We start from the raw sequence: 26,247 nt of genomic DNA, 5'->3' as shown, positions 1-26,247 counted from the left end.
GAGGCGGGTGGGCGCATATGAATCTACAGCTTTATATGCCAAGAACAGATGCATACTGGGTAAGTAGCATTTTCCGTTCGAGGCATATGCGCTGTAGATCATATGCTTTAGCATAGACTATACATCAGTTATTTCGGTAGCGGTGGCTAACCTGAATCTGTTGCAGTAGTTTGAAAAAGTGTTCTTAAGACAGCCTGGCCCACATTAACTTGTTGTTTTGCATGCACATCTACACAATAGTGTTTTATGAAGGTGTGAGGTGTAGACCAAGTTGCAGCTTTGCAGATGTCATCTAAGGGTATATTCCCTAAGAATGCCATAGAAGCCTCTAGTTTGCGTGTGGAATGCACTCTTGGGGGAATTGTTAATGTACGTTTAGCTTTAATGCAGCATATTTGGATGCATTTAACTATCCATCGTGCAATACCAGTTTTTGAAATGGGATTGCCTTTATGCAGTGGTGAAAAAGCAACAAAAAGTTGTTTTGTTTTTCTGAAAGACTTAGTTTTTTCAGTGTAATAAAGTATTGCTCTTTTGACGTCCAGTGTGTGAAGAGCACGTTCTGCCACTGAGTCTGGTTGAGGTAAAAAGACTGGTAGTTTAACAGACTGATTGAGGTGAAAGGCAGAAACAACTTTAGGTAAACATTTTGGATTAGTACTCAGAACCACTTTATTGTGATGAATTTGCAAAAATGGTTCTTGTATGGTTAGAGCCTGGAGCTCATCAATACTCCTAAGAGATGTGATGGCTACAAGGAAGGCTGCTTTCCATGTGAGAAATTGTAGTTCACATTTGTGCAACAGCTCAAATGGTGAGCCTATAAGTCTAGCAAGGACAATATTAAGGTTCCAAACTGGGGTGGGTGGAACTCTAGGAGGGATGATTCTTTTGAGTCCTTCCATAAAAGCTTTAATAGCGGGCCCTATAAAAAGAGACAAGTGTTGTCTGTTTTGTACATAAGCAGGTATTGCAGCGAGATGTAATCTTATAGACGTGTATGTTAAGTTACAGCGATGTAGGTGTAAGAGATAGCAAATTATGTTTTGAATGGTAGAGTCTAGTGATTGATTTGATTATTTGTACAGTAGATTACAAATCGTTTCCACTTTGCTGCGGAGCATGCTCTTGTGGTAGGACGTCTAGCTTCTTTAATGACGTTCATGCAGTTTGGCGGTAGATTAAGGTAGCCAAACTCTAGGATTTCAGATGCAGATCGCAAGGTTCAGTTGACTGGGATCTAGATTTCTTATTTCTCCATGGTTCTGAGTGAGAAGCTTGGGGGAGAGATGCAGTTTTTGGTGAGGAACTACGGATAGTTCCAACAGGGTTGTGAACCAGGGTTGTCGGGCCCATGTGGGAGCAACTAGGATTATGGTGAGGGAATGCTGTTGAAGCTTCAGAACCATTAATGGAATGAGCGGGAGAGGCGGAAAAGCGAAAGCAAATCTTCCTGACCAGTTCATCCATAGCCCATTGCCTTTGGACAATGGGTGTGGATACCTGGACGCGAATCTTGGGCATTTTGCGTTCTGGTGTGTGGCGAACAGATCTATTTCTGGGTAACCCCACTTGTGAAAGAATGGAAGTAGAACTTGAGGATGTAATTCCCATTCATGTATCTGTTGTCGTTGACGACTGAGCAGATCTGCTATGTGATTGTGTACTCCTGGAAGGTGTTCCGCAAGGAGATATATGTTTTGAAGTATGGCCCATCTCCATATGCTCTGAGCTAGTTGCGAGAACTGTATGGAGTGTGTCCCTTCTTGTTTTTGGATATAGTACATTGCTGTCATGTTGTTCGAGCGGACTAAGACAGCTTTGTGGACTAGATGGACTTGACAGGCTTTTAATGCTAGAAAAATTGCCATCAGTTCCTGGTAATTGATGTGGAATTGCTTTTGTTGTAGAGTCCACATGCCCTGAATGGTATGATATTGAAGATGAGCTCCCCAACTGGTGAGCGATGCGTTTGCTGTTAGCACTATCTGTGGAACCGGCACGAGGAATTGCCGCTCTTTTGAAAGGTTTCTTGTGTTCCACCACTGCAGAGAGGGATGTGTGCGTCTGTCTACCAACATCAGATCTGTTAATTGACCTTGAGCCTTGTTCCACTGACGTGCTAAGCATTCCTGTATAGGACGCATCTGGAATCTTGGCTAAGGGACGATTAGAATGCAAGAAGCCATCATCCCTATTAACTGCATAAACACTTGTGCTTGTAATGAGTATTGAGGTTGAAATTGTGATATTAGGAGCTGCATGTTGTGTATCCTGACTGGGTTGGAGTATGCTAGAGCTTTGCAAGTGTTTAATGTAGCTCCTAGATATTCTTGTGTTTTGGATGGCTGGAGGTGGGACTTGGTGAGGTTTACAGTGAATCCTAGGTCGTGAAGCAACTGAATTGTCTTGTGGGTGTGTTGAAGACAGCTGTGTTGTTATTTGGCCCTTATGAATCAATCGTCCAGGTAAGAAAACATGTTAATGTGTTGTCTTCTTAAGTGTGCTGCAACTACTGCTAGACACTTGGTGAAAACTCTGGGTGCTCTGGTTACTCCGAATGGGAGGACTTTGAACTGGTAGTGATGACCATCCACCACGAACCTGAGATATTTCCTGTGAGCGGGGTGAATGGAAATGTGGAAATAGGCGTCCTTTAAATTGAGAGTGTAAAGGAAGTCACCTTGCTGAAGCAGTGGGACCACCTGTTGGAGGGTGACCATGTGGGAATGGTCTGACGGAATGTAGTGGTTTAGCTGTCTTAGGTCTAATATTAGCCCGAGAGAGCCGTCCTTTTTTGGAATTAGAAAATAGAGAGAGTAAACTCCCATGCCCTGATAATTGAAGGGGACTGGTTCTATTGCATGTTTTTGTAACAGGGAGAGAACCTCTTCTTTTAACAGGGTGAGATGTTCTGAGGACGTTGCACGTTGTTTGGGAGGAATATTTGGGGGAGTGGAGGTAAGTCCCAGGCAATAACCATACTGGATAATTTGTCTTACCCACTTGTCTGTTGTGATGGAATGCCAGACAGGTAGGAACTGTGAGAGACGTCCCTCGACAGGAGTGGAATGATCGAGGGTAGCGGAGGAAAGTCACTGTTTGGTGGCAGGGGAAGTGCGGGTGGTTACCTCTGCCTCTTCCCCTATTGTTCTTTCCTCTATATCTTCCCCGAAAATATCCTCTGGAGTCGGAAGATTGATTGGGACTTTTGTAAGTGGTGGAGGTATTTTCTGACTCCATTGTTTTTGAGCCACCCTTGTAAAAGGAGCGACAAAAGGAGCCTCTATTAGACAGTAGTTGCAAGGCTCCCATGGACTTGGCAGTCTCTGTGTCATTTTTTCATTTTTTCCAATGAAGAATCGACTGTTGGCCCAAAAAGGTGTTCCTGATCAAAAGGCTGATTAAGTATAGCTGATTGTACTTCTTGCTTCAATCCGGAGATTCGAAGCCAAGCGTGCCGGCGTAGTAAGACGCTATTGTTAATGGCATGAGATGCTGTATCAGCCGAATCAAGGGTGCATTTTATAGAAGTGTTTGTAATGTGTTTACCCTCTTGAATGAGGTTGTTTGCTTTACTTTTGATTTGATTTGGTAAACGCTGTATTAACTTTTCCAGCTTGTCATAGTGAGCTCTATCATAGCTTGCTAAAAGCGACCAAGCATTGGCAATATGCCAATGATTAGCAGCTTGTGATGCGATTCTTTTGCCTGAGGCGTCTATAAGTTTTGGTTCCTTGTCAGGAGCAGGGGCGTCGCCTGTAATTTGGGAATTAGATCTCTTACGTGCATTAGAGACAAGAGATTCTAAGGCAGAGGTCTTCAATCTGTGGGGCGCAACCCCCAGGGGGGCCCTAGAGTCATAGAAAGGGGGTCGCACATTTCCAGGCCTCACTTCTGCCTGGAATCCAAAACGTGATTTTCCTTTTGGAAAAAGACAAACGTCCGGGACGCTTCATTCTGATCGGTAAAATGCTTCTGCTGAAGTTAATTGAGTCTCCTGAGCTGTGAAAAAAAGAGGCCGGGCAGACAGGTAAAACAATCCTTCACAATTGGGTGCCTGCTTGGCTGAATGAAATGCAAATGCAGCTATGGGTTAATCTGAAAATGTAAAGGGTGCTTGAAAGCGGTAATCAATCCAAGCATTGGGATTGCACAGATTTGGGGGGTTTTAGTGGTAGTAGGAAGAGTTAATACCTAGGCTGTGAAGTGCATGCTTTTAATTGTAACTGTATTTACACAGTGCTTAGTACCCTTGAGGAAGGTTGAAGGGACTGTTCTGAAAAACAAAATGTGCATTACTTATGTATTGGTATTACTAAATTCTACATTTTGGAAGCTCCATTTTATCCTAAACCTATGTGCACAGTTTGTAGCAGCCTATCTGATAATGTGTGTAATGCAAGTATAAAATAATGACTTGCGCATTCACAGTGCTTTCTGTAGCAGGCAGTGACCTTGTAACACAAAAAATTACACAAGTCACTATTCTCCACTGCACCAACCAAATGTAATTCTGTGGCTCTCTGGTTACAGACACAGACCTCTGCAGTGGATTAACTAATAGACGTTTCATAATGTACTACAGTACATTTCCCACTGAGTAACATCTTTTTAATATATATTTTTCATTTAAGCTACCCATTATTTTATATGTAGCTGCCTAATTGGGAAAGTTCTAAAAAAGGAACAAAATATTTTGGGGCTTTTTTATGAGCCGCTGGAGCGTCACTTTTTTTGGAAGCTCTGGCAGCGCAAGCGTCTCAATCATATCTATGTGGTGACGCAAAGTCACCCAGGGCTGCTTTGCATGGCCTCGTATATATGGATTAAGACAACACAGTGCTAGTCGCTGCGTTGCCTTACTGTGTGTCAAGTAGGCGTTCCATGAGCATTGCGGTGGGTGTTCCCACGCAACGCCCATGGATTTTGACGCTGCCCCAGATTTACAAAACCATGTAAACCTGGGGCAGCGCCAAAACCTTACGCCTCCACACAGCAGGCATAACAGGGAGAAATGTTTTCATTTCTCCTCATTATTTACACTTTCCATGTGTGCTGCATTCTGCAGCACCCATGGAAAAAGGAAAACTCTCTGGATTGTTTTTGTGCAGGAAGGTGCCCCTTCCTGCACAAAAACAATCCTGTCTAAGTTAGCGCTAGGCAGCAATTCGTGCGCCAACTCAGGGGAAATGGACAGGAATGTACTATATTTCATAAATAGGGTGCCTTCCTGCCCTCTCACATTGGCGTAGGGCAACACAGAAAGAGGATGCAGTGTTGCCCTACGCCAGTGCCTCATGAATAAGGCCCTTTGTTTTTAGCCACAGCTTTGACCACGCCCCCACGATCACTGACCTTTGCTTTGCTAGCCGTTTCCATGCAGGGGCCATCCGACGTCACGGTGGGCTTGTGTGTCGGACGGCCGGGGAACTTCCGATCTGCGCACGCATCAAATTCAGCCGCACCGCGGCAGAATGTGCGCCACAGCGAAACACCGTTTAATATTATTGTCCCACTGTAAAAATGATTTGTTGTGGGAATTGGGGTCGTTTATGGTTGTCGATAGTTGTCAATGATGAGGAGTACCAAGTTCTAGAAATTTTTGTCAAGAGGGGGTCCTTACACCTAAAAGATTTTGATGGGGGTCTCGGCATCAAAAAGTTTGAAGACCTCTGGTCTAAGGGTACCTGACCTCTGATATAAACCGGGTCTGTTGGAGCGGCTTTATATTTTTTAACCACTCTTGGCTTAAGTATTCTAGCTCTAACAGGGTCTTTGAATACTTTGTTGGCATGTTCTGCCATGCCTTTGAGCATGGGCAAAGTATTAGTGGATTTTTGGGAGGGAGCAAATGTTTCTACTAAGAAATACTCCTCTAGTGGATCTGTCTATAGTTCCACCGAATGGTACAGAGCAGCTCTGTTAATAAGCTGTGCGAATCCAATATTATCATCGGGTGGTGATGGTCTGGAGGGATAAAGATCAGGGTCATTTTGATGATCTGGATCTTTATCCTAATCATCACAGGGGTCTATGTCCTGTGGTATATTGTCCTGAACGTCATACCCATCCCCGTCCTCATCCTCATCCCCATCTCCATCATTATCATCCTGTGGCTCAGGTGAGAAAGGTGGTGGTAGTGAGTTAGATGGTGAAATTAGTAAATTGGGATTAATAGGAGGAGGAGAGGGAGGTGTGTAAGGGGGAGAGGGGTTAGCACCCATGTTTTTATTCTTCAGGGGTATATGGCTGTCCTCTGAAAGGTCCAGCTTCCGTTTTTTAGGAAGCGCTGCTAGAAGGTGTCCAGTTTCAAGGTCGATATGTAGTATTTTCTGTTTCGGATCAAAAGGCTCTTGTGAAGAAAGTTCTTTGGATGGGGTGTCTTTCTCCTTGTGTTTTGTTTCAGAGGGTTTTTTAACAGGGGTAGTCTCTGAAGCTTTTAAAAGAGCTGTTTGCTTTTTTGGTTCCGAGCCCTTCGGTGCAGAATGTTTCGGCTCCGAAGGTTTTTTTTACTGTTTTTGGCTCCTAAGGTTTGTCTTTTGGTTTCAGCTCCAAAGCTTTGTGTTTATGCAGTGTCGGCTCCGAAGCTATGGGTTTATGCAGTGTGGGCTCCGAAACTTTGGTTTTATGTGGTTTTGGGTCTGAGTCTTTCGGAGCCGAAGATGTTTTTGGTGCCAGCAGCGAAGCATCAGGCACTTGCTTGGTTTTGGTTTTCGGTGCCGGAGATGTGGTTTCGGCACCGGAATGGGGCCTGCTCGATCTTTAGCAGGAAGGCTTATCCTTATGTTTCATAACGGTGGGGCTTCTGAAATGTTTTCACAGTGTTTACCTAGGCCCAAGGGCGAAGGTACTACCGGAGCCGTTGTTGGTTTTGTGGTTACTTGGGGCTCGTTGCTCACTGTTCGTTGAGCCAGAGTGACGTTCAAGTCTTCTTCCATTTCAAAATCGTTGGCTTCAGACACAGAGATTTCTTCTTGTTCTTCGGCGCCGTGTGGAATTCAGACTCTTTTCTGAAGATGTCTGGCACAGGGCTAGTGCCGCATCTCATCTCGTGACGTCGAGCCCGACGGTCACGAATGGTCTTCTTTGATCGAAATGATTAACAGGCCTCGCAGTTGATTTCTTCGTGCTCTGGGGATAGGCACAGGTTACAGACCACATGCAGGTCCATGTGTGTGGGAACTTAGCACCACACCTGTGGCATTTTTTAAATGGAGTCCGTTCCATGGACTGCTGGCGTGGTCGGCGCGGGTAAGCCTCACGGCCCACGTCGAAGCAACCGGTCGAAGAGGTTGGATTTTACGATGCACGTCAAAAGGGAACCCGCGATAGAAAACAATACCGTCGAGTGGTAAGGACTGCGCGTCGAAAGGGTTCAAAGATGATACCGAACCGGAGCGCAGCAATACACATCCGAACCCGATGGCGGAAAAAAACAATCTGGGGATGGAGTCGATGCCCATGCGCACTATCACCGTAAGGAGGAGTCACCTACCTCGTGACTACAAACACTTCTTCGAAGAAAAACAAAGTGCAAACATCCGAGCCCAACACCAGATGGCAATCTATGCTGAAGCATATGATCTACAGCTCATATGCCAGGACATATATTTATGGACAGTACTTTAAATCTGAAGTATGGAATGCAATTTAATGGTTGTGAACTGGGCAGCTTAGCAGACAGATCCCACATGCACATTATAAAATACATGAATGTCACACCAATCAGTTTGACCTTTAATTCCAATCCCGAATGTTTCAAATATTTACATTTTACATCATGACTTTGAACATTATTCAAATAGTATGAAATGATACTTATATGGTAAATAATTAACATCCTCAATTCATTTATATCTCTTCAACTAGATGCAGCTGTTTTGAAAATACCTAAATGTAACATAGGAGTGCTTTGGTGACTGCCCAAAGCACCTCTATGGTGCTAAATGTCTACAGGGTTATCTTACTTCAAGCCTTGTAGTCTGTTCTCATCTTTCTTAGGTGGTAATAAAAAAAAAGGTTACCGAAGGGTAACAATCTTTCTGGTGAATACTCTTTCTACCTGCCTATTTCTCACCTCTTGAATATACTAGGTGCCAGACTGGCCACGGAACCCTATGACATAGTTCTCCTGTGTTGATGGAGGCTGCTGGCTCCACTAATGTTGAAAGCAAGATTGTGGTGACGTTACTAGAGTAATATAGCGCCCACCCCGGCACTCTGACATCAGTTCCACATCCGTTTTTCCCATGCCCCTCAGACCAGAGACAAGGAAATGATAGCTGTTATGGTAGTATCAATGCAATGCAACAATCTGGATTGGCAACTTTTTAGAGAGACTATGACCGTCCCTCATAACGGGGAGGATAGTGGGATTGGAGAAATATCTGCAGGCAAATGGAGTATCCACCAAAAAGATCATTCCTAAAGGTAAGTAACTTTTATTTCTGATGGATACTTCCACCTTTCAACTCCTCACCTATGGATTCCAAAGCCATGCCATCCCCCATAAGTGGTAAAACCCAGAAATCTTAGGAGTACTGAAACTGAAAAATGGCCATTTCTTCTCAAGTCTGAATCCAAACAATAGTGCTTGACGAGTGTGAAGGGAAGCCAGGTCAGCAGATTTCAGCAACTGGAACACGGCTGGTCAAAGCTGACATACAAGATTTGGCCCTGGTGGAAAAGGCGGAAAGTCCCTCAGATGGCTCTATGTTTTGAAAGGGCATAGCCCATTTTGATGCACAAATTATCTAGTGGGATATAGTCCTATTCTGGACTGCATTGCCTTACTTGATGCCAGTGTATTCTACACAAAGCTGACCTAAGGTCATCAGACCGTAGGTCTTTAGTGCTGTTGATGAAAAAACTGACTGCTCATTTTAGATCCAACTGGTGTAGTCTCTCTTCCTTCTTAGTTGGGCGAGGTGGACGGTAGAAGGTAGGGAGCGCAATGGACTGGCCCAGATGAAAAGGTGCCAGCACCTGAAAAAGGAACACTGCCTTTGTCCTAATAACCAATTTGTCTGGAAAGAAGCATGTGAAGAGTGTACTGACAGTCAGTGGCGGTAATTTCTCATCAGGGTAATTGCAACCAGAAAAAGTTTTAAGCCATAACAAATGCAGCTGGCAACTGTGATGGAGCTCAATGGAGTACCCGTCAAAACAATTTATATCCCATTGGAGCATAACAAATGGAGTAGGTGGGCACAGGTTTACCAGCTGCTTCAGAAAACTGACCACTATTGGTGATTTAAAGAGGGATGGCTGACCTGGGAGGGAGAGAAAAGCAGATAGGGTCACCATGTACCCCTCAACAGTGTCCAGTGCACCTACCTAAGTACCTCAGTAAAGCAGGCCTTCAAAGGGTCAACATCCTACTAAGCACACCAAACAACAACCCTGTTCCACATCCCAGAGTAGATAGGCTTGGTGGAGGGAAGATGAGCTGAAAGGATCATGTTGACTACCTCCGATGGTAGCTGGTGGAAGCTCAGATGTCCCTGCTCAATTTCCAGGCATAAAGATGGATGCTCTGGAGGTTGGGGTGCAGAACCTGACCTTCAGACTGTAAGAGGAGGTCCAACTTGAATGGAAAGCTGAGCGAGGCTCACTGAGAGAGTCACAGAAGGTCAGAGTGCCACACCCTACGGCCAATCCGGGGCAATGAATGAAGATGACTTGTGCCCGGTCTTGGCAAATCTTCCTCAGAACTCGAGTAATAAAGGGTATGGAAGTCACATAATGAAGTAGATAATTTTAACTAATCTGAAATGTCTTACCCAAGGCTTTCTTCAAAGAACAATGGAAGGCACAGAACAACGGGCATTGTTATGAGTTGCAAAAAGATCCCTCTGAGGGGGTGCTCCACAGGGCAAAGATCTTTTGTACCAACTCAGTATGAAGTTGCCGCTCGTCAAAAAGATGCAAAAAGAACAATTGATGGACAAAATGCAGAACAATGTCATACATTCACCCCAGTACAGAGATCTGGGCCTAAATCCATCGTTTTTTGTGCTCACCATACCACTTCAGTTTGGACCCAGCTATATGCAAATCAGTCTTGACCCTGCACCCAATGGGAACAGTCCAGCTCAAACTGCCAGGCCAGGTCCTCCCTGGACTGGAAACAAGCATCCTAGGACTGGTTTCGGGCTTTCAGTCCTCATCAGCCAGGATAGCTTGACTCCAGTGGCATGGAGAGCACAGGACCCACGTCTGGGAATACCTGTCCCACCCAGGGTGATAAATACAAAAAGAACAATTGATGGACAGAATGCAGAACAATGTCATACATTCACCCCAGTACAGAGATCTAGGCCTAACTCCATCGTTGTTTTGCTCACCATGCCATTCCAGTTTGGCAAAGGTGTTTTGTACCACCTCAGTATGAAGTTGCCGCTCGTCAGCACCTCCTGTGTGACCGAAGGTTTGGTATGAGTAAAGCACCCTACAAGTCGAGGGACACCACTGCTCCTGCTTGTAGGGACAGGATCTTGACCTTTTCCTTCTGGGGCAGGTATTCAAGAGCCTGAGATTGAGGATTGAATGAAGACAGTTACCCTTCATGGAACCAGTTGGTACAGAGGGTGGCTGGCAACCATGCACAATTTCCTGTTCTGGCACAAACTCCACAACTCCTTTCTGCAGCTGGACTGTCACCTCCTTCTACAGTATGCACAGTTGCTTTTCTGTCTGAATGTACTTATGGTCAGAATGTTTGGAGGGGATTGCTGGAAGGGTAGGGTATCATCTCCTACAATTTGAAGTGCCCATTGGTCCAATGTCACACCTTTCTGGGCTTGCAGAAGGGAATAAATCGGTCTTGCAACAGGATGCATGTGGTCTTTCAGGGACTGGGCTAAAGGGGCTTTCTAGGTGGTGTGAAAGACGGGGGGGAGCTGTTGAGACTGTCGGCTCCTGTTCCATAGTTTCTGATTAAGGGGTTCTATTGTTACTGCTGAAGCACCTGGGCGGATTGATGATGTATAAACTGCAATTCCTTGGAGAAGGCTCAAAACTTTCAGGAACTACCAGTAATCCTGTGGGGACTGGAGACTTTGCAAATGGGCTGTGACTCATCATGCTTTGAAATGCTCCATAGTTGAGTTACTTCATCCCAGAAGAGAGATACCCCAATAAAGGGCATATCCATAAGTGTGGCTTGTATGTCCCCCAAATAGCCTGTCAACCGTTGCCAGACATGCCTGTGCAAGGAAACATATGAGTCAACAGCCCAGGCCACTGAGCTGTGTCAAATCACGTACTTATAATGAGCCTAGATGCACCCTGACCACCATGGACCATGTCACTAAAGTGGTCTCAGGTGATCCGGCAATTTAGGTTCAAGTTGTCTCCACTTTGTCTCATCCCAGGAGGCATGCAGCATTTAGGAAACAAAGCACCAGACTTCCTACTGAAAAGGTCTTCTTCACAAGGGCCTCTAGCTTCTTGTTCTCTTTTAGGTGGGTACATTAGAAACAACCCTGATTGTTGTTTGCCAAACAAGGAAGCCTGAAAGACAAGATTCTCTGGACCCTGGACCCACAGGAACAGATGGTGCGGGCCTGTATCGACACGCCATTGATCTGTCCACCGCCGGGGTAGATGTTTGTGTGTCTCATGCATCCTTTGTAGGGCATTTAGATCAGCTGCCTTCTTCAGCACTGAGTGAAACAATGCCATCTCTGCAGCGGGTAGAGGCCAATATTCAAAGATGTGTCCAGACCTCTTCCCTTTTACCATGCCAGATAGTCAGCAGTCTCCGAAGAATGAAGTGGAAACAATTGGTCACTAATGTCATATGTGTCCTGGTTGCCCATCTGGCATTTGTAGAGGATCCAAATCTTAGTCAAACATTTGTTGTATCCTCTACCTGTAGGTTTGATGCCCGCTAGCCCTGTATTCTTACTCTTCTATCATTCTCAGTACCTCTCTTCTTGAGTGATGGGTCTTAGTTGGGCCTGTCATTGCCTATTGCAGAGAAGTGAATGTCAGCTGAGGCAGATGGTGATATCCACCAAATCCAACTTCTAAGATGAAGACTCTATCAGAGTTGGAGTATGCTTGACTTACCCCACAATTTCAATTGCATCTTGGAGATTCTATTTGCTGCTTATTTTTTCTCACTTGAAGTCTATGAGATGGAGAACAGCAAGAGTTTGCCCAAATCTGATAACCGAGAAGGACATTAAGCCCAATGGTCAGCATGGGCCATGAGAAGCCTGGCTTCCCACTCCTTTATGGCCTTAGGAAGCATGATGTGGCACTTGTCACAAGAACAACAAGCATTGAAATAGCCAATAGGTTTAGCATTTGGGACCTTATAAGTGTTTTGCCAGATATATTGACTTTGCCTATGTCTTTAAGCTTTGCTGTACAGAAGTCTGCAGCATGCTGAAAAGTTGTAATAAAGAAGTGTTAGAAGCATTTCTGTTACCTTATATGTGACCAAGAAAGCATTATGTACAACTGAACGACCTTATTAAAAAAGTATTAACAATAAATAATGTCTTGAGTTTTTTTTGTCCTTTCAATGGTGGCAACTTCTATCTGCCTGTCCCAATGGTTGCTTGTTATGGTTTTTTTTTGTTATGGGGGGGGGGGGCATAAATAACAGGAGGGTGAAGGTTGGGAAATAGTACCTGTATAACAGTCAGTGAGAGAGTCAGTCAGTCAGTTAGTCAGCCAGTCAGTGAGAGAGTCAGTTAGTCAGTCAGTGAGAGTCAGTCAGTCAGTGAGAGAGTCAGTCAGTTAGAGATAGTCGGTCAGTGAGAGAGAGTCAAAGAGAGAGTGAGTCAGTCAGTTAGTGAGAGTGTCAGTCAGTCAGTGAGAGAGTCAGTCAGTGAGAGAGAGAGTGAGTCAGTTAGTCAGTTAGTGAGAGTCAGTGAGTCAGTCAGTGAGAGAGTGAGTCAGTCAGTGAGAGAGAGAGAGTGAGAGAGTCAGTCGGTCAGTCAGTCAGTGAGAGAGAGAGAGTCAGTGAGAGAGAGAGAGTGAAAGAGTCAGTCAGTCAGTGAGAGAGTCAGAGTCAGTGAGTGAGTCAGTCAGTCAGTGAGAGTCAGTCAGTCAGTGAGAGAGAGAGACAGTCAGTCAGAGAGTCAGTGAGAGTCTGTCAGTCAGTGAGAGAGTCAATCAGTAAGTCAGTGAGAGAGAGAGAGATTGAGTCAGTCAGTGAGAGAGAGAGAGAGTCAGTCAGTGAGAGAGTCAGTCAGTGAGAGTCAGTCAGTCAGTCAGTCAGTGAGAGAGAGGTTGAGAGTCAGTCAGTGAGAGAGTGAGAAAGTCAGCCAGTCAGAGAGAGAGTCAGTCGGTCAGTCAGTGAGAGAGTCTGTCAGTCAGTGAGTCAGTAAATCAGTAAGAGTCAGAGAGAGAGTGAGAGAGTCAGTCGGTCAGTCAGTGAGAGAGTCTGTCAGTCAGTGAGTCAGTAAATCAGTGAGAGTCAGTCAGTCAGAGAGAGAGTGAGAGAGTCAGTCGGTCAGTCAGTGAGAGAGTCTGTCAGTCAGTGAGTCAGTAAATCAGTGAGAGTCAGTCAGAGAGAGAGAGAGAGTCAGTGAGTCAGTCAGTGAGAGAGAGAGAGTCAGTCAGTCAGTGAGAGTCTGTCAGTCAGTGAGTCAGTCAGTGAGAGAGTGAGTGAGAGAGTCAGTCAGTGAGAGAGTCAGTCAGTCAGTGAGACAGAGTGAGAGAGTCAGTCAGTGAGAGAGAGAGAGTCAGTCAGTCAGTGAGAGTCTGTCAGTCAGTGAGTCAGTCACTGAGAGAGTGAGTGAGAGAGTCAGTCAGTCAGTGAGAGTCAGTCAGTCAGTGAGAGAGAGATTGAGAGTCAGTCAGTGAGAGAGAGTCAGTCAGTGAGAGCGTGAGAGAGTCAGTGAGAGAGAGTGAGAGAGTCAGTCAGTGAGAGAGAGTGAGAGAGTCAGTCGGTCTGTCAGTCAGTGAGTCAGTAAATCAGTCAGAGAGTCAGTCAGTCAGAGAGAGAGTCGGTCAGTCAATGAGAGAGTCAGTCAGTCAATGAGAGAGTCAGTCAGTGAGTGAGACAGAGTGAGAGAGTCAGTCAGAGAGAGAGAGAGAGAGAGAGAGACAGAGTCAGTCAGTGAGAGAGAGTCAGTCAGTGAGGGAGAGAGTCAGAGAGTTAGTCAGTGAGGGAGAGAGTGAGAGAGTCAGTCAGTGAGAGAGAGTCAGTCAGTCAGTGAGAGAGTCAGTCAGTGAGAGTCAGAGAGTCAGTCAGTCAGTCAGTGAGTCAGTTAGTGAGAGACAGTCAGTGAGAGAGTGAGTCAGTGAGAGAGTCAGTCAGTCAGTGAGAGAGATTGAGTCAGTCAGTCAGTGGGCGAGAGAAAGTGACAGTCAGTGAGAGTGTCATTCAGTCTGTCAGTGAGTCAGTCAGAGAGTCAGTCAGAGTCAGTGGGAGTCAGTCAGTGAGAGTCAGTCAGTCAGAGTGAGAGAGTCAGTTAGTGAGTGAGTTGATAAGTCAGTGAGAGTGAGTCAGTCAGAAAGTGAGAGAGTGAGAGAGTCAGCCAGTCAGTGAGAGAGTCAGTCGGTCAGTCAGTGAGAGTCTGTCAGTCAGTGAGTCAGTAAATCAGTGAGAGTCAGTCAGTCAGAGAGAGAGAGAGAGAGAGAGAGAGAGAGAGTCAGTGAGTGAGTCCAGGGCCGGTCCTAGAACTTCTGGGGCCCCGGGCGAAAGGAAAGATGTGAGGCCCCTTGAATTTGCATGTAACATCCAATCGCAGCCGGCCTGATGCGCGAGTGGGGGGGTCACATAGGTGTTCGCACGCGGGGGCGTAATTTAAAAATAAAATAAACTTACCTTCCCAGGTCTCGCGTCGTCTCTGCTCCTGACCTGCTCTCCTGCAACAGGAACAGGAACAGAACAGGAAGCCTCCCTCCCCTAAGCCAATCTCAAGGCTGCAATGGCAGCATTGTGATTGGTCGGTACGCAGACAAGCCAGACCAGCCAGGCGTACCTGCCAGCCAAGCCATTCTTACAGCCTTGTGGGCCTGAAATAGTTCAAATTATCGCGCTTGCAGTAGTGTGATGGTTAGTAGCTGTGTTGTTACTAAAATTGGCAGCGTGGCGAGGGCAATGTGTGGTGCAAGCTGCAGTGACCGCCTGATGAGAGCCCTGGCACTTATGTTGTTACAAATTAAGCACTCACTGCTCTGCTCTTTGAAAATATTCTGCCAGCTATAAATAAACTACTGCAGACCACTGCTGGCTGGGTGTGTTTATTTTTGTCTCTTTTATTGAAAGGCTGCATGCTACATCGTGTGTTTTTGGTGAAAGGACAGGCCCCCTACCAAGGAGCGATATACCCGCTTAATACATACATGCAGATGGTATTGTCAGACTTCTCTCTTTTTAAATTACGGACAAAAAGCCTCAGGCAAAGCTCATTTATGCAGATCACATAACTGGTCTGGGACCACAGGCTCCTAATCCATGACTCAGCAAGAACCACAAGGGACATACTACTTAAATATGACTGCAAAATAAGAGTCTTTAGAAGTTCAAAAATTAATAGAGAGGTGAAGTTGGTCTCTCACTTGCAGTGCCAGATGTCATGCAAGGCGGACACACTGTGGGTCAAAGGTTACACAGGAGGATGAGTATGCCATGATAATTCTCACTGAGCAATTGTTATGGATGATTTCAGCTCCAAAGGTGGACAGTGCTATCACTGGCTCTCTGTGCAACTAATATGCTTAACTAGACTTAGTGGGCAGGCATCAAGCAGATACTTAGAGCTCTATAGTTGCCTCACACATGTGCATTCTGGGACCTGTAGTTTTACTTCCCCTCTGCGGCGCTCGGAGTGACAGAAGGAAACAAGCATTCACAATGCAATAGGTCTCCCATTTGCGCGAATTTAAGCTATTAGCATTGTAAATGACTATGCCTTTTATTTATGTTTAAAAAAAACCAAAATATAAATAAAAAGGCATTGTCATTTACAATGTCAATAGCTCAAACTCGCTTAAATGCGAGACCTATTGCATTGCAAATGCTTGCTTTACATGGAGCACCAAGATTGAACATTTTATATTAAATCAATCCCAAAAACCATTCAGTTCTTTTGCTGTTCAAGGACAATCGAAAAACGAATTATTTATATGAAAATGGGCAGTGGAAGAAGCTGCTGAGGCCTCTCGAGTTCACAGCAGCAGAGCAAGCCTCAACATAAATGAGGGGAAAAAAACGGCCCACTTAAGCCTCAGGGACTGGGCCTCTCGCACCAGCCGAATAACTCCCTTCCCAATCCAACCCTGGCACTGCATAATTACTACAAGGCCCAGGGAAGGGGGCCCCCACACCTGAACCTTGCAGCTTGATCCAGTGCTTCAAGGCCCAGGGAGGGGGCCCCTCCACTGGGCCATGAAACAGTAAGGACACACTTCCCACAACACACAGTTTATACACAAAGAAAGGTCAAAAACAAGTTGATCTGGCTGCCCCCTCCACCCATCACCCACCTCCTCTTACCTGTGTCCGCCTTCCCCTGGAAACAAAGGGCCTAGAATGGCTGATACTTAACTGAGGCGCTGCCTGCCTCTGACACTGAGCCAAGATAATTGCTGGCCCAGCTGGTGTGCTGTCCCCCATTCAGTTTGTACCTTCCCCCACCCCTGCACCCCCAGGAATGTCACCACACCAGCAAGTTCATGATGTAAAATGATCAGCTGGGGCAGGGGGCCTCGCAAGAATAGGTTGGCTAATGTGAAAGTGTGGCCTTTCACACTGATGGGGGGGGCCCTAATTTTTGACAGAGCGCGAGGCCCTGGGCCGCTGCCCACACTGCCCATGCCTAGCGCCGGCCCTGAGTCAGTCAGTTAGACAGAGTGAGAGAGTCAGTCAGTGAGAGAGAGAGAGAGAGAGTCAGTCAGTCAGTGAGTCAGTCAGTGAGAGAGTGAGTGAGAGAGTCAGTCAGTGAGAGAGTCAGTCAGTCAGAGTGAGAGAGTCAGTTAGTGAGTGAGTCGATAAGTCAGTGAGAGTGAGTCAGTCATAAAGTGAGAGAGTCAGTCAGTGAGAGAGAGATTGAGAGTGAGTGAGTCAGTCAGTGAGAGAGTTAGTCAGGGAGAGTGAGAGTCAGTCGAGTCAGTCAGTGAGAGAGTGAGAGAGTCAGTGAGAGAGAGTGAGAGAGTCAGTCAGCGAGAGTCAGTCAGTGAGAGAGTCAGTGAGTCGGTGAGGGAGTCAGTCAATGAGAGAGAGATTGAGTCAGTCAGTGAGAGAGAAAGTGAGAGTCAGTCAGTGAGAGAGCGAGTGAGAGTCAGTCAGTCAGTGAGTCAGTAAGTCAGTGAGAGAGTCAGTCAGTCAGAGAGAGAGAGTGAGTCAGTCAGTGAGAGAGTCAGTAAGTCAGAGAGAGAGAGTCAGCCAGTCAGTCAATGAGAGAGTCAGTCAGTAAATCAGTCAGTGAGCCAGAGTGAGAGAGTCAGTCAGTGATAGAGAGAGAGAGTGCGAGAGACAGAGTCAGACAGTGAGAGAGAGTCAGTCAGTGAGGGAGAGCGAGAGTCAGAGAGCCAGTCAGTGAGGGAGAGAGTCAGTCAGTGAGAGAGAGTCAGGCAGTCAGTCAGTGAGAGAGTCAGTCAGTCAGTGAGAGTGAGTCAGTCAGCCAGTGAGAGAGTCAGTCAGTCAGTGAGTCAGTCAGTGAGAGAGTCAGTCAGTGGGAGAGTCAGTCAGTCAGTGAGAGAGAGATTGAGAGTCAGTCAGTGAGAGAGTCAGTCAGTCAGTGAGAGAGAGTCAGTCAGTCAGTGAGAGAGTCTGTCAGTCAGTGAGTCAGTAAATCAGTGAGAGTCAGTCAGTCAGAGAGAGAGAGAGTCAGTCAGTCAATGAGAGAGTCAGTCAGTCAGTGAGACAGAGTGAGAGAGTCAGTGAGAGAGAGAGAGTCAGTCAGTGAGAGAGAGTCAGTCGTGAGGGAGAGAGTCAGTCAGTGAGAGAGTCAGTCAGTCAGTGAGAGAGAGTCAGTCAGTCAGTGAGAGAGTCTGTCAGTCAGTGAGTCAGTAAATCAGTGAGAGTCAGTCAGTCAGAGAGAGAGAGAGTCAGTCAGTCAATGAGTCAGTCAGTCAGTGAGACAGAGTGAGAGAGTCAGTGAGAGAGAGAGAGAGTCAGTCAGTGAGAGAGAGTCAGTCGTGAGGGAGAGAGTCAGTCAGTGAGAGAGTCAGTCAGTCAGTGAGAGTGAGAGAGTCAGTCAGTCAGTCAGAGAGAGATTGAGTCAGTCAGTGACAGAGAGAGTGAGAGAGTCAGTCAATGGGCGAGAGAAAGTGAGTCAGTCAGTGAGAGAGTCATTCAGTCAGTCAGTGAGTCAGTCAGTGAGAGAGTCAGTCAGTGAGAGAGTAAGTCAGTGAGTCAGTCAGTCAGAGAGTCAGTCAGTCAGTCAGAAAGTCAGTCAGTGAGAGTCAGTCAGAGAGTGAGAGAGTCACTTAGTGTGTAAGTCAGTGAGAGTCAGAGAGAGTGAGAGAGTCAGTCAGTGAGAGAGATTGAGAGTGAGTCAGTCAGTCAGTGAGAGAGTGAGAGAGTTAGTGAGGGAGAAAGTCAGTCAGTTAGTGAGAGAGTGGGAGAGTCAGTCAGTCAGTGAGAGAGAGTCAGAGAGTCAGTGAGAGTGAAAGTGAGAGAGTCAGTCAGTGAGAGTCAGTGAGTAAGTCAGTCAGTGAGAGAGTCAGTCAATGAGAGAGAGATTGAGTCAGTGAGAGAGAAAGTGAGTAGGTCAGTCAGTTAGTGAGAGAGCCAATGAGAGAGTCAGTCAGTCAGTGAGAGAGCCAGTCAGTCAGAGAGAGAGAGAGAGAGAGTGAGTCAGAGTGTCAGTCAGTGAGAGAGTCAGTAAGTCAGTGAGAGAGAGGGTGTCAGTCAGTTCGTGAGAGAGTGAGAGAGTCAGTCAGTCAATCAGTGAGAGAGTCAGTCAGTGAGAGTGAGAGAGTCAGTCAGTGAGTCGGTCAGTGAGAGTGTCAGTCAGTCAGTGAGAGTCAGTCAGGGAGAGATAGAGTCAGTCAGAGAGTCAGTCAGAGTCAGTCAGTTAGTGAGAGAGTCAGTCAGTCAGTCAGTGAGAGATTGAGAGAGTCAGTCAGTGAGAGAGTCAGTCAGTGAGAGTCAGTCAGTGAGTGAGAGCGAGTCCATCAGTCTGTGAGAGAGTCAGTCAATGAGTGAGAGAGTCAGTCAGTCAGTGAGAGAGAGTGAGAGTCAGTCAGTGAGAGAGTCAGTCAGTAAGTCTGTGAGAGAGTCAGTCAGTGAGAGAGTGTCAGTCAGTCAGAGAGTGAGTCAGTCAGTGAGAAAGTGAGTCAGTCAGTGAGAGAGAGATTGAGAGTGAGTCAGTCAGTGAGAGAGTCAGTCAGTGAGAGTCAGTCAGTGAGTGAGAGCGAGTCCATCAGTCTGTGAGAGAGTCAGTCAATGAGTGAGAGAGTCAGTCAGTCAGTGAGAGAGAGTGAGAGTCAGTCAGTGAGAGAGTCAGTCAGTAAGTCTGTGAGAGAGTCAGTCAGTGAGAGAGTGTCAGTCAGTCAGAGAGTGAGTCAGTCAGTGAGAAAGTGAGTCAGTCAGTGAGAGAGAGATTGAGAGTGAGTCAGTCAGTCAGTGAGTGAGAGAGTCAGTCCGTAAGAGAGTCAGTCAGTGAGAGATGGAGTCAGAGTCAGTCAGTCAGAGAGAGAGAGAGAGAGAGAGAGAGAGAGTCACAGAGAGAGAGAGAGAGAGATAGAGAGAGTCAGAGAGTCAGAGAGAGAGAGAGTCACAGAGAGAGAGAGAGAGAGAGAGAGAGAGAGAGAGAGAGAGAGAGAGAGAGAGAGAGAGAGAGAGAGAGAGACAGAGAGAGACAGAGAGACAGAGAGACAGTCACCATTCCGTGAATATGGGTAAATCAGTTCTTATAGCCAACTGGAAGGCTCAGTGTAAAACAGTGGCCGAGGTGCCAGGCATGGATGTCTGTCCGGAGCAGTGGGAAACTGGCCTATGTGGAAATCATGACCGTCATTCTCCCGGCCTTTCAAAACAATCACAGTCGGCAGATTGGTCTATTTTCTTGTAAGCCTGAGGCAATGTGGTAATGCAGACTTTGCAACAGAGGAACTAGGTTCAAGTCCGGCGTGAGCCACCATCCCGTGAATATGGGTAAATAAGTTAATCTCCACGTACCTTTAAAACAACATAAAAACCCGTCCACTTAAATGTAAGAAACTGAGCTATTCATGCCCGTCTACTTGAGGCGAAAGATCTGCGAGCTCAGATATCTACCGATTTGGAAGTGTCACAGAGAAGTGCGTCTCTCCTTTTAATTACATCAAAGCGATCAAGAGGATACAAAAACACAGCAGCTCAAGACAAATGGTGGGGACGGGCACAGGAATGCAGCTGCCTCCCTGCGCGCCCCTGCTCGCTCCCGAGAGAAAAATGCTGTGGGAGTGAGCATTTGAAGAAGAGGTGGGACATGCACCCGTCTCTGGCCATTTGCGTGCTTTCGTTACTGAAAGACATACACAAAGGCCAATCAGATGTGTGGGAGGAGTCTGACCCACACGGAGAAGTTTGGACTGATTACATGAAGCCTCCCATAGAGCTGCGCATGTACGCTGCGCTAGGCTCGACCTAAAAATCAGGCCTGGAGCCCAGTCACCTCTGATGGACATTTGTCTGTCGCGTCAAAGGTTTAAATCTTGACCTTTTTCAAGGGTTACAAAAGGGGGTGGTGATGGACGGAGCATCTGAACCAATCAAACACTCACACCCAGTCAACAGATCTGGGTTTTTCAAGGGTGACATTTCTAACTCACTGCTCTAAACGTTTTAATGGTTCAAGCTGATGAGAAAAAACTCTGAAGAGGCCATCTCTGAGGAGAATACCGGTTTATGTTGAAAGGAGTGGAAAAACAGAACTGATGACTGATGTGGGTGCTAGGAGTCTCCTGTGATGTCACCACAACCTCGCTTCCGGCAGCATAATTGACCCGGATCCCTTTATCGGGATCCAGTATGGAGCCTGAGATTAACAGATCTGCAGTTTGGAGTATCCATCAGAAATGTACTTTCAGTTAGAAACTGCACTGAAGCAAGTGCCCCACTGTGCTTTGTAGTAAAGTAACTTGAGGGGAAGGGTGACCAAAACTTGCCCGTTCTTCTCTGTTGGTCACCTTGTCTCTTCTGTTGCTGAACTGTGCAAATGAGTGACCACCCCCTTATTCTGATATACAGGGTACCATGTTTGCAAATCAACAGAAAGCACTGCTGTCCATAAGTATTTTCTGTGGATCTCCTGCTGGGGAACCATTTTTTCTAATGAAAACCAGGGACAAGTAAATGTGTAGTTCACTCAGAAAGGTCCTTCAGATTTGTATCTGACCAGATAGTGGCAACCCCTTGATCTTGAAGATGAGACTATGCAACTCACCTGTTTGCCCCCAAGACTCTAAACACTCTGGACTTGTCAGTGATTTCTTGTGTCACCTGCAAGACAACGGTGACAAGAGATGAAAAGAGGAAAGTAGAAGGTGGAAAGGAACAAGTGTTAGCGTAAGAGAGTAACAGATGGAAATGTTATTCATTCTTTCAATATTCCCTGAGAACAAGCAAACATTTCTGAGGGACAATGCCCAGTTGCAAATTAAGAGTCTACAAACCTCATTTGTTTGGATACTACGTCCCTGCATCCCATGCTTCCAGAATGCAAGTACACTGTCCTGCAGACAGACTGAAAAGAAGTAAAAACAGATAAGATATATTATAGAGTACCATATGCCTTGTTGCACATAAAAATCCACTTCGCTGAAGGAAAAGATTGAAGGGGTATTGCCGTGAAGGTTTGACATACTTTCTATACACTTCTACAGCTTCACATGCTTGAAATAAAGGTGCAGATCCACAACACATGATGAGAATCTGGGGACCGTAGCTTGCCAAAGACATGATTAATCTACTTGAGCCGGACCAAAGTATTGGGTACTCCACAGGCTGTGGTCACTGCGTGCTATACATGGGAAGCAAGCCTATCTTGGAGTTCAGTACTGCAGCACTACACAATAAGAGATAGAACAGAAACTATACAGGCAGTGTACTCACCAATGGTCTCGATGTAGAAGCTGAAGGTAAGTTCAGGTGCCAGTCTGCCCTTCGGAGCTCCCTGCAAGTTCACCATTTTCACACATTCTGGAGGGACAGATATAGAAACTGGTCTCAAAATGTCAGTAGGAGCAATGGTATACCAAGTGCAGACCGTAAAGGGGGGAGACGGATAGGCATCAATCGCTCTGAATCACTTACGGTCAAAAGATACCAAAATTGTGTCCCTGTCCACTTGAATCACTTGCTGGGCGAAGCTAGGACCAGCGTCTACAATAACAACAAAAAAGCAAACAAATGTGAGATGATGAAAAAGGATTGGAAGCAGCTCAGATTTAGATACTCGGAAAGTGAATGACAAGCAAAAAAGAGCAACAGAAAGATATAGAAGAATGTAGAACAAACAGCAATAAACATAAGAAAAAGGCTATAAGGGGAATTGATGTAAGCTAAAGAGGAGACGGGGGCAGTGAGTTCTAGAGAGGAATAGAGGGCGAACAGAGGAAGGAAGGAAAATAGAAGGATAACATGGAGGGAAGAAGGTTTGAAACAGAAACACTTATGATCAAGGAGGAGGCGAGAGAGATTAAAGTATGCCACTCTTATCTTTAACAGAGGTGGATGGAGACTCATGAAGGAGGAAGAGACAGAGGGAAAGACAGGGTGCATTTCAGCTTTTACTCTTTGCTGCTATGCAACCCTTTCAAACTCTGAAGCCTCCTTATTCCGTACTATACCCAATGTCAAATTTTCAGACCTGCCAAGTCAAACATAAAAAAAGGGACAATTTCAATACTATCACCAAAGATCATTTCAACTAATTTTTAAAACAAGCATTGGCATAGCCAATAGGTCTTGCCTTTGGGACCTTATAAGTGTTTAGTTATCCAGCAACATTATCAAGTGTTGCATGGCTAAACACTTATAAGGTCCCAAAGGTGAGACCTATTGGTTATGCCAATGCTTGTTTTGAGTGAGTGGCTCGTGCAGGTATGCCACTGTGAAGTAGAGATGCTACGAGTGCTTTTACAGGAGCCCCTGTGACACTGCGCCTCTTCAAAATGTATCTTGGGTCTGGTGTAATACTTCTAGCCCCTATTCCCATCTTTTCGCACCCAATGCATCCTTAAATGTCTCATGAACAGCCGGGGAAGACACTCCTATTATCCCTGCCCTCCAGTGACACTTTACCTGTCACAGGTGGTGATGGTGGTTGTAGGAGAGTAGGGTCTGGTTTCCTATGGTCACCCCAATTTTTGCTTTTTGCTTCACTGGTTTTCGACTTAATGTGGCTGTGGGCCTGCTAATCAGACCCACAGCCTGCTGTTCTCTCTCTAAATTCACATACATGTACTATAAGTACATCACCAATTTGGTATTGGACACCTTATCAGCCCCTGTACAGTGTACTATAGGTACCCAGGGCATAGGTGCATCCAAGGCCTACCAGGGGCTGCAGCATAACTTTTAGCAACCCTGGCTGGCCATCCAAACAGAGACAACTGGCTGATCACTCAGCTGGGGCAAGGTCGTGTAATCACCCCTTGCTTAGATATAGTATACCTATATCTAAACCTATATCTGGACACATATATACCTATAAGTCACTACTATGGCAGGCCTTAACAATCCTGGAGGCAGAGTGCTTGGTTTTATGTGAGATGGTGCTCTAGCATGAGCTGAGCCTGTCTGCAGCTTTCGGAACCATTTCCTTATAGCTGTTCCAGGGTATTGCCATACCATATACTCTTATGTGCATTATAATCCTCGCGGTTATTGCTACCTTTGGTTTGGCTTTACCAAAACATGTTGTGTAAGGTGTCATACACTTTGGAATACTACCCCCTCGCCAGTTCTGGCGACGGGGGTAGCATTCCACCCTTCTAGAGGGAGAAGACATGTTACTTTACTTAAACGCGGTTAAATCTAACCAGAGCCCCAGCATCACAAAATGGATGCTGCTGCCACAGACACAAGTCTGGCCTCCTGCTGCTGACCGAAACACTGGCAGGGGAGGCCTGGACAAAAGGTATCCTGTCACAGGGAGGTGTTACACCACCTCAGACAGGAGATAGTGGATTGAGGCAGGCAGGGCGAGTGAAACTAGACACTGCCTGGGGGGCACAAGGCTCCTCATGCATAGCCCAGTTCAAACCGGTCCTTGGGCACTCCAGCCCCAGCTCTGGCGTGAAACTGGACAAAGGGAAAGGGGTGTAACCACCCCCTTCCTAGGTCCCACCCATAGGAGGGACCTAGCAGGTAATCCAGCCTCTTGATTTGGAATAAAGGTAGGAGCTGTGCTCAGGAGCATTAGATTATCCTGACTGAAACTTTGATACAGAACTCTGGACCCTTCGACATCCCACTCGATGTGGAAGACTGAAGAATCTCCCTTGTGGTCAAGGAGTGACCACCCTGTGCAAACAGGCACCATCCAGCGCCCAACGGTTTGCTTTGTTGCAGCTCCTGCCGGAGCTCGAGCGACAGAGATCGACAAGACCCAGCTTCCCTGACTTCTAACAGCCCGATCCACAGTCCCAGCGAATCTGAGACCCGTGGAGGCGACGTGAAGCATGGGGCCGGCCATCTTGAAAAGACTGCGAAGTGCTGACCGTGCAGCTCTCAAGGCACCCTCGAAGCTGTGCATTGGGGTTTGAGAAGCCCCAGCAGCTCGTGCACGAAGATCACCCCTCCACACTCACCGAGTGCTGCGTGGGGCCCTTTTGCATTTTCCTGCTCGACGCGTCTGTCCGGTCACTTGCCCGTTGGCTAGTGGTCACTACGACGACGAAACTACTGTCTGGTTGCTCCAGACTGGCCCTCGCTCCCCTGAAAAGGAGCAACCTCTCTGACCTTGCTGGTCCGAGTAAGAAGCGATCTTAAATCCTGCGTGGGTTGCATTTGCCAAGGCCTGTTAACTCCGATCCGGAAGCCGACACCGCCGACAGCGACAGCCTTCGTGGGACAGCTCGTGATCCACTCCTGGACGCCCTCGATGCCCCAGAGTCCACGTGGCAGCGGAGACAAGCTTCTCGACAACCACCTGATTGCGCCCGACATTGCTTGGTTCCTTCCTGGTTCCATCCTGGTCACTATCTAGTGACCCTGACTCTGTCCCCTCTGCTTTCAGGTACTTTACATCTTCGATCCACCCTTGGATCCAACTGGACTCTTCTCTCCTGGCCGCTTGCAGCATCTTCATCTCCAGGCTCAATAGATCTCCACGACGAAACCCGACACACTTTGGCACCTATGCACCCGCTTCCTGTGGGTGAGGTAACAATCAAACACCGGTGCTCCTGTGTAGTGGTTTACACCTCTAGTGTCCTAGTTTAAAGTGGGGTAATTCTATTCCAGTCGGAAGACTTCCAAAACAGTAACTTTCTAACTTTTACGCGCCATTGACTTTGCATTGGTGCATGCGTGTGCTTTAGGCACTGCACCCGTGTCCCGCGGGCCTCTCCCGACTTCATCACTGTTAGTCCCGAGTAGTCCCAGCGATTTACAAGGCCCTAGGCCCTACCATTGTTCGAGAGGTGGTACTTATACCACTATTTTAGTATATGGTTAGAGTGGCCACCGGGCCTATCCAAAATTGTGCAACTCGTGTATGTTTAACTGTGCTTTTGTTTAAACGCTTGTGCCTCTGCACTCATAAAGAGTACAGAGGATTATTCTATTAATAAATACATATATTTTTATAATATATAACTTGTGTGGTGTCCTTTCATTTGGTATTACAGGATTGCATATGGTAAAACAGCTGGCTTCACATGCCCTCTTGAGTTAAGCCTAAGACTGCTTAGGTCCATGCTACCCCTAGGATAGCTTGTCTATAAGGTTGACTTACAACCACCACCATAAGGGATTGTTTGGACTGATACAAGGTGCCCACAGAACTGTGGACATCATACATCAGACCAACTTCTCACAGTGGTGGACGTGGTGGTGGACGTGGACGTGGTGGTGGTGGTGAACGTGGTGGTGGTGGACGCGGTGGTGGTGGACATGGCGGCGATGGTGGACATGATGGTGGACATGGTGGTGGACATGGTGGTGGACATGGCGGTGGACATGGCGGTGGTGGTGGACATGGTGGTGGTGGTGGACGTGGACGAGGTGGTGGACGTGGTGGTGGTGGTGGATGTGGTGGTGGTGGACGTGGTGGTGGTGTGGTGGACGTGGTGGTGGTGTTGAACATGGTGGTGGACGTGGTGGTGGATGTGGTGGTG

General features: G+C 46.7%; 1 protein-coding gene across 2 annotated transcripts in view; it reads right to left on the bottom strand.

Annotated features, from left to right (window-relative positions):
- The window catches only part of MAP4K2 (mitogen-activated protein kinase kinase kinase kinase 2), a 365,575-nt gene that overhangs the window by 7,722 nt on the left and 331,606 nt on the right, over positions 1-26,247 (bottom strand). For both annotated transcript variants that reach the window (XM_078660469.1, XM_078660470.1), the window contains 4 exons: positions 22,217-22,285; positions 22,016-22,102; positions 21,577-21,647; positions 21,348-21,403 (listed from right to left, as the gene is read on the bottom strand). In XM_078660469.1, coding sequence (XP_078516595.1) covers positions 21,348-21,403; positions 21,577-21,647; positions 22,016-22,102; positions 22,217-22,285 — 283 coding nt within the window. The remainder of the gene's footprint in view (positions 1-21,347; positions 21,404-21,576; positions 21,648-22,015; positions 22,103-22,216; positions 22,286-26,247) is intronic.

The sequence above is a fragment of the Lissotriton helveticus genome, chromosome 9 (genome assembly GCF_964261635.1).
Source record: "Lissotriton helveticus chromosome 9, aLisHel1.1, whole genome shotgun sequence".
Classification (NCBI taxonomy): domain Eukaryota; kingdom Metazoa; phylum Chordata; class Amphibia; order Caudata; family Salamandridae; genus Lissotriton; species Lissotriton helveticus.
The sequence above is the reverse complement of the archived record's forward strand: the minus strand, read 5'-3'. Positions and strand labels throughout refer to the sequence as shown.